Raw genomic sequence first — 18,299 nt, 5'->3', positions numbered from 1 at the left:
GAGTCCCAGTAGAAGTAAGGATGCTGGAATCAGCACATCCTCCACATCCTCCTCAGTTACTCCAGTTACTCCAGTTGTGCTCTACAGAAAGTCCTGGTAGTTCAGAACCAGCAGATTCCTATAATCTGAAGGAACCCATCAATGGGAATTTACTGAGATGACTTCTGCTCAATTGTTGACCATTGGCCTGCTGAGCGATGCGAGCCAAGGGCAGGATGTGAACAAGAGAAGGGGAATGGGAGAGAAGGTTTGCAATGTGGGGTGAGGTTTACATCTTTTTTTCTTTAGGAACTGAGCAGGTAAAACTGACGAGGAGCTTCCCCTGTTCCTTAGAACACAAGAAAAATTCTGAGTCATGAAGTGATACAGCGTGGAAATAGGCCATTCGGCCCAACTAGCCCACACCGGCCAATATGTCCCAGCTACACTAGTCCCACCTGCCCGCGTTTGGTCCATATCCCACTAAACCTGTCATATCCATGTACCTGTCTGTTACTTAAACGTTGGAATAGTTCCTGCCTCAATGACCTCCACTGGCAGCTTGTTCCATACACCCACCACCCTTTGTGTGAAAACGTTACCCCTCAGTTTCCTATTAAATCTTTTCCCCTTCACCTTAAATCTTTGTTTCAATTCTCATCAGTAACATAGATAGTAATATCGAAAATAGGCGCAGGAGTAGGCCTTTCGGCCCTTCTATTCAATATGATCATGGCTGATCATTCAAAATCAGCACCCCGTTCCTGCTTTCTCCCCATATCACTTGATTCGGTGAGCCCTCACCTCTGAGATGGTTGTTGCTTCTGAACACACAATGGGTGTAACACATGATACACAAGGATATTCGAATCTCCAAAGTTAATAGGTTCACAAGTTCTCAGAGCAGAATTAGATCATTTGGCCCCTTAAGTCTACTCTGCCAGTCAATCATGGCTGATCCGTCTTTCCTTCTCAACACCATTCTCCTGCCTTCTCCCCATAACCCCTGACACCTGAATCACGAATCTATCTATCTCTGCCTTAAAAATATGCAATGATGGCCTCCACAACCTTCTGTGGCAGTGATTCCCACAGATTCACCACCCTCTGACTAAAGAAATTCCTCATCTCCTTTCTAAAGGCACATCTTTTTATTCTTGATGTTGTGCCCTCTGTTCCTTCACTCTCCCACTAGTGGAAACATCCTCTCCACATCCACTCTATCCAAGCCTTTCACTACTCAGTAAGTTTCAATGAGGTTTGCCCCTCATCCTTCTAAATTCCAGTGAGTACAGGCCCAGTGCCGTCAAACGCTCATCATATGTTAATCCACTCTTTCGTGGGATCATTCATTCCAGAGACCTCCCCTGGACCCTCTCCAGTGGCAGCACATCCTTCCTCAGATATGGGGCCCCAAAACTGCTCACAATTCTCCAAAATCGCCCTTACCAGCCTTATAAAGCCTCAGCATTTTACCCCTGTTTTTGTCTTCCAGTCCTCTCGAAATAAATGTTAGCATTGCATTTGCCTTCCTTACTATTGATTTGATTTGCAACGTAACTCTTTGGGAATCCTGCACCAGCACTCCCAAGTGACTAGAGAGAGGCTGGTCCTTGATTATGCTGCTGGCCTTACCGGGGCAGCGTGAGGTGTAGATGGAGTCGATGGAAGGGAGGCTGGTTTGTGTGATGGTCTGGGCTGCATCCACAACTCCCCGCAGTTTCTCATGGTCTTGGATGGAGCTGTTCTATGTTGAATGCAATATAGTGTTGAATGCAATATAGGCACTCGATGTTGAATGCAATATAGGCACTTGATCGCTGCATCTCTCTGTGTTGTTGTGCATGACTCACTGTCTCTGCTTTCTCCCAGGGTGAAGATGGCTTCCCAGGATTCAAGGGTGACATGGGTCTCAAGGGCGATCGGGTAAGAACAACAATGCTCCTATAACTCCTCTCCCTTCTCCCGGGAGCGGAAGTAAATGCTGTAAAGAGAAAGGATTTCACACACAAAGTTCTCCGATCAAGTATCGATGTTACGATACAATTCTTAATTAGTACGGGCGTCAGAGGTTATGGGGAGAAGGCAGGAGAATGGGGTTAGGAGGGAGAGATAGTCATGATCGAATGGCGGTGTAGATATAATGGGCCGAATGGCCTAATTCTACTCCTATTCATTATGACCTTATGACGGTACGATTCGATAGAACATTATTTATCCCAGGTGAGAAATTGATCTGCTAACAGTCATAAAACACAAGACACATGAGACATGAAATTAAAGTGTGGAGTGGAAAGGATTGGGGATGTGCAAGGATTGGGGAGGGGTGTGTGTGGGGAGGGGTGTGTGTGGGGAGGGGTGTGTGTGTGGGGATCAGCCTCAGTCTATCCCACGACAGAAGGGGGAGGAGTTGTACAGTTTGATAGCCACAGGGAAGAAGGATCTCCTGTGTCGTTCTGTGCTGCAACTTGGTGGAAGGTGCTCCTCAGGTTGACCAGTGTAATGATTTAGTTTTGTTTAGTTTAGCTATACAGAAGGTAGATCAGGCCCTTCGGCCCATCGAGTCCGCACCGTCCAGCGATCCCCGCACACTAACACTATCCTACACACAATAGGGACAATTTACAACTATAGCAAGCCAATTAGCCTACAAACCTGTACGCAGAAAACCTCCACTGTGGTTTTCTGCGTCTGACCCTGGGCAGTGTGTGATGGGGCGGTGTAGTGGGAGCTTCACTCTGTTCCTGAGAGAGTGGATGGAGCTGCATTGTTGAGGACCCGTCTCACGAGGCGATTATTTAGGCAACTGCCGGCAACTGTCGTGATCGTAGCCGATCGCCAAAAATCCGGCCACTGGACTATATGGGCCTGTCCCACTTAGGCGATGTTTTAGCCGACTGCTGGCGACTACGACAATGAAATTCACCAAAGTCAGCACCGGCAACAACCTACGTCACCTGGCGACAACCTACACCATACTGGCGACAACCTACACCATACTGGTGACAACCTACACCATACTGGTGACAACCTACACCATACCGGCGACAACCTACACCATACTGGCGACAACCTACACCATACTGGTGACAACCTACACCATCCCGGCGACAACCTACAACATCCTGGCGACAACCTACACCATCCCGGCGACAACCTACAACATCCTGGCGACAACCTACGTCACCTGGCGACAACCTACACCATACTGGCGACAACCTACACCATACTGGCGACAACCTGCAACAACCTACGACAACACTTACGTCAGGAGAAGACAAGCTATGACAAGCCCAAGGTCGCCGACTGTTGACGAAAAGTTTTGAACATTTCAAAATCCATCGGCGACCAGAAAAACGCCTCGACTCTTTGGGCGACTGAGGAGACGACTCACGACCATACAGGCGACACCCCAGCGACCATGTGATGACAGCCTAGTCGCGGCAGTCGCCTAAAAAATCGCCTATGTGGGACAGGCCCTTTAGACGCTGCTCCTACATTCTGTACACTGAAACCAGATGTCGACTGTCCAAACTGACGCAAAGATAACAACCTCTGGATTACAAACCTGCAGGCATTGGTTGGGATGAGGTGCGAGGTGTGAGCGTGACCTTCTGTCTTCAGACCTTGTTGGTGAGGGGCTTGCTCAGTGGACAACCTCAATGCACAATGCGAGATACTCCTGGAGGTTAGGGAGGAGAGGGGAGGGGAGGGGAGGGGAGGGGAGTGGAGGGGAAGCTGTATCTCCTCTCCATTGCCCTCGCTTCTTGCCCGACTCGGCCCACTATCAATCCCACAGTTTTTCCATAGAGATGGAGATCGAGATACTGCGCGGAAAAGGCCCTTCGGCCCACGGAGTCCGCGTCGACCAGCGATCCCCCACACATTAACCCCACCCTACACACAAAACCCACCCAGGTCATGGGGAGAACGTACAAACTCTGTACGGACAGTAGCCATAGTCAGGATCGAACCGGGGTCCCTGGCGCTGTGAGGCAGTAGTTCTACCCGCTGTGCTACTGTGCTGCCCGTACTGACGCTTCATTAACTGTACTTCCAGGGGGAGCTTGGACCGAGCGGGCCCCGTGGAGAGGATGGACCTGAGGGGCCCAAAGGTCGGGTGGGACCTCCAGGTGACCCGGGGCCGCTAGGTGCGACAGGTGAGAAGGTGAGAGACATTGTGGTATGGTACACCTCAGACTGGTGAAGTGTTATTGTTAGGGTTGATGTCAGGTGAGACAGCCCCCCCCCCTCTACTGCCCACACTCCACATCCCATCCTCAACCTCCCCATCTCCTCCCGTCCCCCTCCAACTTCCCATTCCCACATGCCTGGCCCATTCCCACATGCCTGGCCCATCTCCCATTCCCACATGCATCCCGATTCCCAATTCCCATTCCCACATGCTTCCCTATTCCCACTTCCCATACTCACATGACTGTTCCCATTCCCCACTTCCCCTTACTCCTTCTATTACTTCGGACTTAATTTCCACCACTTTATACTTGTTCCCACTTTTCCCTGCATTCTCGTCTCTTTCTCCCTCCTCCCCACCCTTCCCCCTCCCCTCCCTCTCCCCGCCCTCTTCCTTCCCCACCCTTCCTCTCCCCTCTCCCTCCATCCATCCTCCTCCATCTCCCTTCTCCCTCCCCTCTCTCTCCCCTCTCTCTCCCCATCCCTACCCTCCCTCTCCGCACCCTTACTCCTCCACTCCCTCTTCCCTCCTTTTATCCTCATCCCTCTCCTCTTCCCCGTTACTTCTTGCCATTTCCTGTACTTCCTCTTCCTTATCTCTTCCTCCTTCCCCCTCTTCCCTTAGACCAACCACTTCCCATTCCCACATGCCCGTCCCCATATCCTACTTTCCCCTGTCCACATCTTACCCTACCTACTTCCTGTTCACTCTTCCAATTTCACCCATTCCCACTTTTCCATGTATTCTCTCTTCCTCTCTGCCTCTGCTCCTCCCTCCCTCCCTCCTTGTCCCACCCCACTTCCATTCCTTACCTCTTCCTCCTCGCCATTTCCCATTTCTCCTTCCCATTTTCTCCTCCCACATCTCTCTCATCCCCATCACCTCTCCTCATTCTCCAGTCCATCATTCATCCCCTCCTTTCCCCTTTCCTCACTCCACCTTCTCCACCTCCTTTGAACGTACCCCTTTCCCTCTCTCTCACCTTCTTGACTTTCCCCCACTCACCTCCACCTCCACTCCCTTTCTTTCACACAGTTCATCGCCCCTCACTCCATCTCCTCCTGTCTAACCTCCTGCCGTCACTTTTCATCTTTTCTTCCTCTGATCTTTCCTTTGACATTATTTCTTTACCCTCCATGACTTTGTGGCCGTCTCTTGCCTTGAAAGCCGTCGAACCTGTGCGAACGGAATGAATCTTGGTGACTTTATCCCTTCTGTGCCTCTAACCTCACGTTCCTGCCAACTCTGTGGCCTGTTTCCATCCCTCCAGTCATTCTCTTCCTCCTGGAACTCTATCCTTCTGTTGTTCAAACATTATTAATAATCAGAGTCTACTTCTGAAGAAGGTGTCGACTGGAGACGTCACCCATTCCTTCTCTCCAGAGATGCTGCCTGTCCCGCCGAGTTACTCCAGCTTTTTGTGTCTATCTTCGGTTTAAACCAGCATCTGCAGTTCCTTCCTACATAATTAATATATTGTTCCCCTGAGATGACCCTTCAAGCTCCATAGATATCGACCTATTCACTCTACCCTCTTGCTGCCCATAGTCTGACCTCCTAATAAAATTTGAAGAAATCGCCTGTTCTTTCCCTCCACAAATGCTGCCTGACCCACTGACTTCCTCCAGCACTTTGTGTTTTGCTCAAGATTCCAGCATCTGCAGTTCCTTGTGTCTCCACACAAAATCTACACTCCTCTGAGCCCCACTGATTAAAATTCCCATCTTGCGCTGACATTTTGTCTGTTGTCTTAATCCTCTCTTGGTAACTCCTCTCTCTCCCTCCAACCCACACCCTTCCCACCCTTAAGTTTTCTTCTGAAGAAGGGCCCCGACCCGAAACGTCACCTATTCCTTTTCTCCACAGATGATGTCCGACCCGCTGGGTTACTCCAGCATTTTGTGTCTGAAATCTTAAGTTTTCTTCTGTTCCCCCAAATAAACCTTCCCTAATATCTCTCCATGCTCCTCAAGCTTCTGATGGATCAATAGTCCTGTGGCTTAATGTGAAGTACTTTACTAAGTTGAAGATGTTATTGAAGTATGCTACTGTTGTCTTCCATTCTGTATCATATGGCGTATCTTGTTTCTACCACTGATTTTAATACCAAGTGTTCTCCTTTAGGGTAAACTTGGAGTACCTGGTCTACCTGGATACCCTGGTCGACAAGGCCCCAAGGTGAGAATCATTTTCAGTTTAGTTTATTGTCACGTGTACCGAGGTACGGTGAAAAGCTTTTGTTGCACGCTAACCAGCCTGCAGAAAGGCAATACATGATTACAATCGAGCCATTTACAGTGTACAGATACATGAGAAGAGAATAACGTTTAGGGCAAGGTAAAGCCAGTAAAGTCCGATCAAAGTTTAGTTTAGTTTAGAGATACAGCGCGGAAACAGGCACTTGGCCCACCGAGCCCACACCAACCAGCGATCCCCGCATATTAACCCTATCGTACACACACTAGGGACAATTTACACTTTTACTAAGCTAATTAACCTTGTACGTCTTTGGAGTGTGGGAGGAAACCGGGGATCTCGGAGAAAACCCACGCAGGTCACGTGGAGAATGTACAAACTCCATACAGACAGAACCCATAGTCGGGATTGAACCCGGGTCTCTGGCGCTGCACGTATTGTAAGGCAGCAACTCTACCGTTGCTCCACCATGCTGCCCCGGACAAAGATAGTCCGAGGGTCACCACTTCTATACCTTTTGTCCGATGGGAGAGGGGAGAAGAGGGAGTGGCCAGGGTGCAACTCGTCCTTGATTATGCAGTCTATCTTCAGTTTAAACCAGCATCCGCAGTTCCTTCTTACACCTTTGTGTCTGCACTCCTCCCTCCCTCTGTTCTAAAACACTCCCCAGGGCCCTGCCGTTCACTGTGTAAGTCCTTCCCTAGTTCGACTTTGCAAAATGCAACACCTCGTATTTATCTGCATTAAACTCCGTCGGCCATTCCTCAGCCCACCTGCACAGCGGATCAAGATCCTGCTGTAATTTTTGATAACCATTTTGACTGTCTATGATACCACCCACTTATGTGTTGTCAGCAAACTTAACTAATCATACCTTGACATGTTTAATTCAAACTCATTGGTGTGAAATGTGATATGGATGTAATATCAATTCTATGTTATTTTAATGATATTATATTATTCTATAATATATATTATATGTACTATATTAATATTGATGTGATAATAATATTAGTGTGATATTGATGTGATATTAATTATGATATTTTAATGATATATTATTATTCGATAAAATATATTATGTCATATATTAATATTGATGTGATATTAATATTAATGTGATATTGATGTGATCTTAATTCTATGATATTCTAATGATATACTATTATTCTATAATATATATTATGTAATATATTAATATTGATGTGATATTAATTCCATTCCTTCATCGTCTGTGTCTGAATCGCAGAACTACCTCCTTAACATTGCAGTTCGAGAACATACAGGCTTAAACGTGGAGAGAGGCCCTTTGGCCCACCGAGCCTGTGCTGACCACCAAGCAGTCATTATATTCCATCGTACACTGATCCCATTTCATTCTCCCCCGGCATTCCCATCAACTCCCCTCTGATTAACATAGAAAATAGGTGCAGGATTAGGTCATTCGGCCCTTCAAGCCAGCACTGCCATTCAATATAATCATAGCTGATCCTCCAGAATCATTTTTTCCCAATATCCCTTGATACCTTTCACCAGAAGAGTTAAATCTAACTCTCTCTTGAAAACATCCAGTGAATTAAGGGCCTGTCCCACTTGGCCGTCATTTACACGACAGGGCTGTAGTGACTGATGGTTGCACGCGTCATCACCCGTCATCATGCGCCTTCAAATATTTGATCTGCTCTGCAAGTAGAATTAGTCAGCGTATTGACATAATTTGTTAAGTGAAACATTGATAACATTAATGTTTGCTGGAAAAATTCATTTGCATTTAAACTTTGTGAAATACTCCCAACAAACACAACATTGTATTCCATTCTAGCAGTTTGAGGGTTTCAACCCAGCTTAAGAATTAGTTTGCAATTTTTTTTAAATGGTGTTAGTAAAATTGTTGGTGGTTATTTAAAAAAAAACTAATTTGGTTACTAGTGTTCTTTTAGGATATAAAATCTGCAATCCTTACCTGGTGTTAACTTTTGAAAAGTCCTTAACTAAGGATGTTTCAAAAATACTTATGAAGGTGTTACTCTGAAGGCATTACTCTGAAAGCATTAATGCTTACGCCGTCATTATGTTCACATTGTGGCCGACTGCGTATGGGCGGCGCACGGCGGTGCATGGTCACGCACGGTGATGTAATCATGCATCACCATGCACTACACGTACGAGGTCAGGACATCAGCGTGCGACCGCTGTACGTCTGCGTACGTAAGCGATACGCCACGCCGGTGGCGTGCGAAGATATCGTGCAGCACGAAATCCTGGAGCGCCGCGCGATACCGCACGCAACTCCATACTCCTCCACGCTTTTCCATTCGCCCGTCCCGCGCTACCCACACGCTACCCATGCGTCACGTAAAGTGGAGGTCGCGTAAATGGCGGGAAAATGACGGCCAAGTAGGACAGGCCCTTTAGCCTCCACTGCCTTCTGTGGCAGAGAATTTCACAGATTCACAACTCTCTGAGTGATTTTTTTAAAATCATTTCAGTCCTAAATGGCCTACCCCTTATTCTTAAACTTTGACCCCTGGTTCTCAACTCCCCCAACATCGGGAACATTTTTCCTGCATCTAGCCTGTCCAATCCCTTAAGAATTTGATATGCTTCTATAAGATACCCTCTCATCCTTCTAAATCCCAGTGAATACATGCCCACTCGACCCATTGTTTCATCATATGCCAGTCCCGCCATCCCGGGCATTAACCTGGCTGCACTAATTCCCTCAATAGCAAGAATGTCCTTCCTCAGATTAGGAGACCAAAACTACACACAATACTCCAGGTAAGGTCTCACCAGAGCCCTGGACAACTGCAGCAGGACCTCCTTGCTCCTATACTCAAATCCTCTCGCTATGAATCCTATACTCAAATCCTCCCGCAATCCCATACTCAAATCCTCTCGTATGAATCCTATATTTAAATCCTCTTGCAATGAATCCTATACTCAAATCCACTCACTATGAATCCTATACTCAAATCCTCTCGCCATTCTAATGATAGACTCAACAGGGCATGCTACATTCCTGGAGATCACAGCAGTTCTCCATCCAGTTCTCCACGGATCATCAATGTTCTCTGCCTGACCTGCTGAGTTACTCCAGCATCTTGTGCCTTTCCTTGGTAAACCAGCATCTGCAGTTCCTTGTTTCTAATATTGTACTAACTTACCTTTCAGGCGATGGGGAATCACTGCCCCAGCAGTATTGGTGCACGTCCACTGAGACAGTGGTCTGGGCCGATCTAATCCTTGCTCTCTTTTTCCAGGGTTCGCTCGGTTTCCCGGGATTCCCAGGTACCAACGGCGAGAAGGGAGCTCGGGTAAGTGCTGAGAACAGTCCAAACTCCAGGAGAGACTCTGTAACTGGAACCAATCCCTTACCTCACTCTACCTGAGTTTTCTTCTCTCTTTCGGTCTTTCTTTTAGTTTCGTCCATTTCCACGCATTAACTTTCCCTGTCTCCCCGACCCTCTCTCCTGTTCCTTTCCCCGCTATTCTCTTCAGTATTTCTCCCCCTCTTTATCATCCATGTACCCTTTCCTCTTTTCACTCAGATTCTACCTCTTCAATGCCATCTCCACCTCCATCTTCATGTCTTTCTCCATCTGTCTTATTTTACTCCTTCAAGTTCCCGTTACAGGAGCTGAATTGGGCCATTCGGCCCATCGAGTCTACTCCGTCATTCCATCATGGCTGATCTCTGCCTCCTAATCCCATTTCCTGCCTTCTCCCCTTTACCCTTGACACCCGTTCTAATCAAGAATTTGTCTATCTCTGCCTCAAAAATATCCGCTGACTTCATCTCCAACACTCTACAGCTCTTTACTCCTGTATTTCCCCTCCGCTCCTCATGTTTTACACACTCTCTCTCTCTCTCTCTCTCTCTCTCTCTCTCTCTCTCTCTCTCTCTCTCTCTCTCTCTCTCTCTCTCTCTCTCTCTCTCTCTCTCTCTCTCTCCCTTTTGACATTGCGTAAAGCTCTTCACTTTAATCCTCCTCACTCTCCACTTAGCGAACTCACTCTTCCTTCTTTCCTCACAGGGCTTGCAAGGCAAACTGGGACAAAGGGGACAACGTGGACCCACGGTATGTCTCAACTTTCTCATTTTGGATTGAAGTTTCTCTGGGTATAGTTGGCGGAGGGTGGCGGAGGCTGGCGGAGGTGTGGGTGGCCAAAGGATCCGGCAGGATGTAGACTGATTGGGACGATGGGCAGAGAAATGGCAGATGGAATTTAACGTGGACGAATGTGAGGCACTGAATTTTGGGAGTTCCAGATCAGTTTAGTTTACTATCACATCTACTGAGGTACAGCGAAAAGCTTTTGTAGTGTGCCAAGCAGTCAGCGGAAAGATAATGCATGATTACAATCGAGCCATTCACAGTGTTCTGATACATGATAAGGGAATAACATTTAGTGCAAGGTAAAGCCAGCATAGTCCGATCAAGGATAGTCCGAGGGTCATCATAGAGGTAGATAGAGGTTCGCATTCAAATGTTTGCAGTAAATGGCAGATCCCTTCTGACCACTGAGGTACAGAGGGATCTTGGGGTGAATATTAATAGCTCTTTAAAAATGTTAACACAAGTGGATATGGTGGTAAAGAGGCATTTGGCATGTTTGCTTTCATCAGTCATGGCATTTGTTTAGTTTAGTTTAGAGATACAGCACAGAAACAGGCCCTTCGGCCCACCGAGTCCGCACTGACCAGCGATCCCCGCACCCTAACACCACCCTACACACACAAGGGACAATCTACAATGATACCAAGCCAATTAACTGACAACCCTGTACAACCTTGGAGTGTGGGAGGAAACTGGAGAACCTGGAGAAAACCCACGCAGGTCACGGGGAGAACGTACAAAATCCATAGAGTAGCTGCCTTACACCACGGGTGCTGTCTGTGTACATTCTCCCCATGACCCGCGTGGGTTTTCTCCAGGTGCTCCAGTTTCCCCCACACTCCAGAGACGTGCAGGTTTGTAGGTCAATTGGCTTGGTATAATTGTAAATTGTGTCCAGTATGCGCAGGATAGTGTTAATGTGCGAGGATCGCTGGTCGGCACAGACTCGGTGGGCTGAAGGGCCTGTTTCCACGCCTTATCTCTAAACTAAATTAAAACTCTTCATGTGCCAGGGGCTGGCCTTAAGAGACATCAGTGCCTGTACCCAAAAAAACATCCATTACCGGCTTGAATGACTATAGACCTGTTGCTCTCACTTCAACGGTGATGAAGTGTTTTGAACGGCTGGTCCTGGCCCACATTAAGTCCTCACTCCCATCCACCCTGGATCAGCATCAGTTTGCGTATAGAGCTAATAGGTCAACGGAGGATGCCATCAACATAGCTCTACATTCTGCACTGACACATCTGGAGCGTCCTGGCTCATATGTGAGGATGTTATTTGTAGATTTTAGTTCTGCATTTAATACAATCATCCCCAGCAGAATGGTGGACAAACTGTCTGATCTAGGTGTTAATGCAAACACATGCGGATGGATTAAGGACTTTTTAACAGATCGCCCACAGACTGTAAGGATGGGGTCCAATTACTCCCCAGTCCTGACGCTCAGCACAGGAGCGCCACAAGGATGTGTGCTGAGTCCCATTTTGTACACAATATACACTTATGACTGTATACCAACACACAGTACAAACAGGATCATCAAGTTTGCGGACGACACGACTGTGGTGGGACTGATAAACAACAACGACGAGTCTGCCTACAGGGATGAAGTCCAAAAACTGACTGTCTGGTGTATCAAAAACAACCTGGTACTCAACCCATCAAAGACAAAAGAGCTGGTCGTTGACTTCAGGAGGAAGAGGAGAGAGGAACCTGCTCCCTTATACATCAAAGGAGACATGGTGGAGAGAGTCACTGGCTTTAAGTTCCTGGGAATAAACATCTCCCAGGACCTCAAATGGCAAATGAACACCGTCACTTTCGTGAAGAGGTCACATCAGCGGCTGTATTTCCTGAGGTCTCTGCGGAGAGCAAACGTCTCGCAGCCGCTGCTGTTGTCCTTCTACCGATGCGCCGTGGAGAGTATCCTCTCCTATGGAATCCTGGTGTGGTTTGCTAGCTGTACTGTGGCGGAGAGGAGGGCGCTGCAGGGAATTATAAAAACTGCGCAGAGCATTACAAACGCCCAACTGCCCTCCTTGGATGACATATATAGGGCCCGATGCTTGTGCCGGGCCACAAATATCAAGCAGGACACATCCCACCCTGCCAACCACCTTTTCACTCTGCTACCCTCTGGGAGGCGATTCAGGTCTCTGAAGGCTCTGTAGACTAAAAAATAGTTTCTACCCATGTGCGATAAAAGAGCTAAATTCAAACAGAGAACGCTGGGGAAGCGAAATGTAATTCCAAGAAATGCCGCCAAATTCTTTTAAATAATTTTAAAATACCTATTCATTATTTACTAATAAGTGTACATATGTGTTAATGGTTGTCGTGTTTGTATTTTTTTTTAATCGGAGGAGATGTAATGGAATTTCGTTGCACATTGTCATTCATTCAGATAACAATGTTTCTCTCCTTTACTCTCCCAGGGACCGAGAGGTCAACGTGGACCAAGGGGAGCGACTGGCAAACCGGGATCAAAGGTGAGGATGGTGGGGGGAGAGGGGGAGGGGGAAGCGTGGGAGAGGGGGGGAGGGGGGATTGGGAGCAGGTGGGGGGGAGGGAGGCGAGGGGATGGAGATTCCATTATCACCACATACACATGTTCAGTCACTGGTATGTGATCCAGAACAAACACATCTGCAGAGGGCAGGGGATGCAACAGGAGGAGTCAGTCAAGTGAAGTCTATTAAGGTCATTAGGTCATTAGGTCATAAGGTCATGAGTTCATAAGTAATAGGAGCAGAGTTAGGCCATTCAGCAGATTAAGTCTACTCCACCATTTCATCATGGCTGATCTATCTCTCCTTCCTAACCCCATTTTCCTGCCTTCTCCCCATAACCCCTGACACCCGTACTAATCTGTCTTTCTCTGCTTTAAAAATATCCACTGACTTTGTGTCTGCAGCCGTCTGTGGCAAAGAATTCCACAGATTCACCACCCTCTGACTAAAGAAATGTCACCTAATCCTTCCGAAAGGATTAAGAAGGAACTGCAGATGCTGCAAAATCGAAGGTAGACAAAAATGCTGGAGAAACTCAGCGGGTGAGGCAGCATATATGGAGCGAAGGAAATAGGCAACGTTTTGGGTCTGAAGAAAGGTGTCGGCCCGAAACATTGCCTAGTTCCTTCGCTCCATAGATGCTGCCTCACCCGCTGAGTTTCTCCAGCATTTTTGTCTACCCTCCTAAAGGATCGTACTTTAAATCTGAGGCAACGACCTCGAGTCCTGGACTCTCCCACTAGTGGAAACATCCTCTCCACATCCACGCTATCCAAGCCTTTCACTATTATCACGTGCACAAGTGCAGTGCGGTACAGGGAGGGTGTGCAGTGAAACCTTGCTTGCATCAGCATCACGGAGACATAGACCCGGACAACACACACACACATAAATCAAGTACATAAATTCTTCAGACAATGTTAAGGAAAAAGTAGATTTTGCAAAAAAAACAAGACAATTAGTGGAAAAATACACAATTAGAAAGCAAGTCCACGGTAGTTTTTCTTTTACTTAGTTTAGTTTATTGTCACGTGTAATGAGGTACAGTGAAAAGCTTTTGTTATGTGCTATCCAGTCAATGGAAAGACAATACATGATTACAATCAAGCCATTCACAGTGAACAGATACATGATAAGGGAATAACGTTTAGTGCAAAGTAATGCCAGCAAAGTCCGATCAAGGATAGTCCGAGGGTCACCAATGAGGTAGATAGTAGTTCAGTACTGCTCTCTGGTTGTGGTGGGATGATTCCATTGCCTGATAACAGCTGGGAAGAAACTGAACCGGAATCTGGAAGTGTGTGTTTTTACACTTCTGCACATTTTGCCTGATGGGAGAGGGGAGAAGAGGGAGTGGCCAGGGTGCGACTCATCCTTGATTATGCTGCTGGTGTAGATATCCCCCTAGACACAGCAAGACACGGTGAGAAAACAAGTCCACGTTAGTGTAGGAGGTGGTCTGTAGTGTTCTGTTGCTGAGGTGGGATTAGGGTTGTGTGGGTCGCTTCAAGAACCTGTTGGTTGCGGGAAAGAAGCTGTTCCTGAACCTGGTGGTGTGGGACTTCAGGCTTCTGTATCTCCTGCTCAACGGTAGCAGTGGGAAGTGGGCACGGCTGGGATGGTGAGGATCCTTGATGATGGATGAGGCAGCGACTGGTGGAGATGCTCTCGATGGTGGGGAGAGCTGTGCCCATGATAGACCGGGCTGAGTCCACCACTCCCTGTAAGACCTGTAACACTGGCAGTGATCCCTGTGTTGGGATAGCCTGTATATGCCTAAAAGTAGAAGTTACAGCTGTTAACTTGATACATGGGGAAGTGCCTTAGTGGTGAGGTAATGGAGTGTATTAGCATGTAATAATTGTGGATCTTATAAGAGGTGACAAGTTGTAACAGTGTGTTTGAGTGGAGATGGGCTGTTTTAATTAGGGACTTTAAACTGGTCAGTGGGAAGGACGAGACAAAATGAACTGCAGATGCTGCTTTACGAAGAAAGGCACAAAGCGCTGGAGTAATTCAGCGGCTCAGGCATCATCTCCGGAGAATAGAAGGGCCCCGACCCGAAATGTCACCCACCCATGTTCCCCGGAGATGCTGCCTGACCCACTGAGACACTCCAGCACTCTGTGTCTATCTCTGCAAACTTGGATTGGTTGGGACACTTCTTCAGTTGGGAGGGAGGGAGGGATGGAGGGAGGGAGGGATGTAGGGAGGGAGGGAGGGAGGGAGGGAGGGAGGGAGGGATGGAGGGAGGGAGGGAGGGAGGGAGGGAGGGAGGGAGGGAGGGAGGGAGGGAGGGAGAGAGGGATGAAGGGAGGGAGGGGTGGTGTTACTGAGGACTGTACACTAGATGTGGAGTTGTGTGTCGTATCAACAAAGACCAGGTGAGAAACAGTAATCGCTGACTTTGATCTTTCCTCTTCCAACAGGGAACCTCAGGGACTGATGGACCTCCTGGCCCTCTTGGTGAAAGGGTGAGTCCATCTTCCTCCACCAGTCAGTACCAGCCGGGAAGGGGGCAACGGTCCATTATTGCCTCAGCTAGCCGAGCGGCACGGTGGCGCAGCGGTAGAGCTGCTGCCTTAGCACCAGAGACCCTGGTTCAATCCTGACCATGGGTGCTGTCTGTATGGAGTTTGTACGGTCTCCCTGTGACTGCATGGGTTTTCTCCTGGAGTCATGCAGTGTAGAAACAGGCCCTACTCAACCTCTCCCTGTGGCTCAGACCCTCTAGTCCTGGCAACATCCTCGGAAATCTTCTCCACACCCTTTCTAGCTTGACAACATATTTCCAATAACATGGTGCCCAGAACTGAACACAATACTCCAAATGTGGCCTCTTGAATGAATGAATGAATGAATGAATGAATGAATGAATGAATGAATGAATGAATGAATGAATGAATGAATGAATGAATGAATGCTTTTTTGTCACCTGTAACAAGTCACAGTGAAACTGTTTGCTTACACACCGAAGGTATGCAAATAGTCACCACATAAAGGGTGTTTACAATAGTTACAATGTACCTCCGTGCCAGGTCCCCCTTTATTCTCTCCCCCTCCCCCCACACACAGCGTCCCCCACACCGTTTCCTCCTTTGTTGCTTCCCTCGGCCACACCTCCATGTGGTTGTACTCATCCATCGGTTTCCGCCATTATCGACCGCCGCACTGACCTCTCCATTATCGTCGCCGGGTCCTCACCGATGCAGGCCCCAGCTGCGGGCTCCGACCCAGGCCCCAGGCCCCAGCCGCGAGCTCCGACCCAGGCCCCAGCCGCGAGCTCCGACCCAGGCCCCAGGTCCCAGCCGTGGGCTCTGACCCAGGCCCCAGCCGCGGGCTCCGACCCAGGCCCCAGCCGCGGGCTCCGACCCAGGCCCCAGCCGCGGGCTCCGACCCAGGCCCCAGGCCCCAGCCGCGGGCTCCGACCCAGGCCCCAGCCGCGGGCTCCGACCCAGGCCCCAGCCGCGGGCTCCAACCCAGGCCCCAGGCCCCAGGCCCCAGGTCCCAGCCGCGGGCTCCGACCCAGGCCCCAGCCGCGGGCTCCGACCCAGGTCCCAGGTGCGGGCTCCGACCCAGGCCCCAGCCGCGGGCTCCGACCCAGGCCCCAGGCCCCAGGCCCCAGGCCCCAGCCGCGGGCTCCGACCCAGGCCCCAGCCGCGGGCTCCGACCCAGGCCCCAGGCCCCAGCCGCGGGCTCCGACCCAGGACCCAGCCTCGGGCTCCGACCCAGGCCCCAGGCCCCAGCCGCGGGCTCCGACCCAGGACCCAGCCTCGGGCTCCGACCCAGGCCCCAGGCCCCAGCCGCGGTCTCCGACCCAGGCCCCAGCCGCGGTCTCCGACCCAGGCCCCAGCCGCGGGCTCTGACCCAGGCCCCAGCCGCGGTCTCCGACCCAGGCCCCAGCCGCGGTCTCCGACCCAGGCCCCAGCCGCGGGCTCCGACCCAGGCCCCAGGCCCCAGCCGCGGGCTCCGACCCAGGCCCCAGGCCCCAGCCGCGGGCTCCAACCCAGGGGCCGTTGGCCGCAGGCTTCGTCGACCCATGAGGCTCCACCTCCGACCCGCGAAGCTCTTCACAGTCTCATATAACTGCAGCCGGAACTCCCAACTCCAGCTGATCAACCTCTCCCTGTAGCTTAGGCCCTCGAGTCCTGGCAACATCCTCATAATAATCCCAGCCTGCTCAACCTCTCCCTGTAGCTCAGGACCTCGAGTCCTGGCAACATCTTCGTGAAGAGTTAATGTCCACGTTAGGTTTGGGGGTGGACATGTGAGTGAGGGGGTGGATGAACCTTTTGTGGGCCTTGTGTCTGGTGGCATTAACGTGCTTCAAGGGGTGTTTGGGTGTTATTCAGGCAGGTGCTGCTGGTAACATCCACCTACTGTGTGCTCCATTTTAAAGAAGTAATCTTCTTCCTCTGATTCCACACAGGGACTTCCTGGACCACAAGGACCTACTGGATTCCCCGGACCAAAGGGACCTCACGTGAGTGGATCACATCCGTGACCAGATCCTACCGTGTACTGCTCATGCACACCACATGCACACATATGTACAGACCTGTGCATGCATACACACACACACACACACACACACACACACACACACACACACACACACACACACACACACACACACACACACACACACAAACACACACACACACACACACACAAACACCCCCCCACTCACACATATACACACCCACACATACATACACACACATACACGCACATACACACACAGGCCTGCATACTTATACATGCACAAACACGCATGCACACACATGCATGCACATATTTTTGCACAGACCTACGCACATATGCATGCACATGAACAAGCACACGCACGTGCGCGCACACACACAAACTACACACACACACACACATAATGGGGTGAAGGCAGGAGAATGGGGTTGAGAGGGACAGATAGATCACCAATGATTGAATGACGTAGTAAACTTGATGGGCCGATTGGTCTAAATCTGCTCCTAGAACATATGAATTTATGAACATACAAATATGTGCGTGTGCACACACCGACTCATGTGTGCACATATTTGTTTTTCACGGAAAAGTAGGTATGTGCGGACACAGATGCACACGCATGTCCACATTCTCACTCACACACATGCATATACATAATCACACTCACATTCTCAAACACTGACTCGCACACCCTCTTACACTCTCACACACATACTCTCCCGTACTCTGTCAACACTCACACACAACCTCACACATTCTCAAACACAGATACACAAACACTCTCGCACACCCTGTCACACACATACTCT

General features: G+C 49.3%; 1 protein-coding gene across 1 annotated transcript in view; it reads left to right on the top strand.

Moving 5' to 3' along the window:
• LOC116990221 (collagen alpha-1(V) chain-like) overlaps positions 1–18,299 on the top strand; it is a 131,893-nt gene that overhangs the window by 40,047 nt on the left and 73,547 nt on the right. Inside the window, exons 17-24 of the mRNA XM_033047766.1 lie at positions 1,852–1,905; positions 4,040–4,147; positions 6,299–6,352; positions 9,634–9,687; positions 10,408–10,452; positions 12,931–12,984; positions 15,435–15,479; positions 17,435–17,488. Of these exons, the coding sequence (XP_032903657.1) occupies positions 1,852–1,905; positions 4,040–4,147; positions 6,299–6,352; positions 9,634–9,687; positions 10,408–10,452; positions 12,931–12,984; positions 15,435–15,479; positions 17,435–17,488 (468 nt within the window). The remainder of the gene's footprint in view (positions 1–1,851; positions 1,906–4,039; positions 4,148–6,298; positions 6,353–9,633; positions 9,688–10,407; positions 10,453–12,930; positions 12,985–15,434; positions 15,480–17,434; positions 17,489–18,299) is intronic.

Source organism: Amblyraja radiata, chromosome 30 (assembly GCF_010909765.2).
Source record: "Amblyraja radiata isolate CabotCenter1 chromosome 30, sAmbRad1.1.pri, whole genome shotgun sequence".
Taxonomy (NCBI): Eukaryota; Metazoa; Chordata; class Chondrichthyes; order Rajiformes; family Rajidae; genus Amblyraja; species Amblyraja radiata.
The sequence above is the reverse complement of the archived record's forward strand: the minus strand, read 5'-3'. Positions and strand labels throughout refer to the sequence as shown.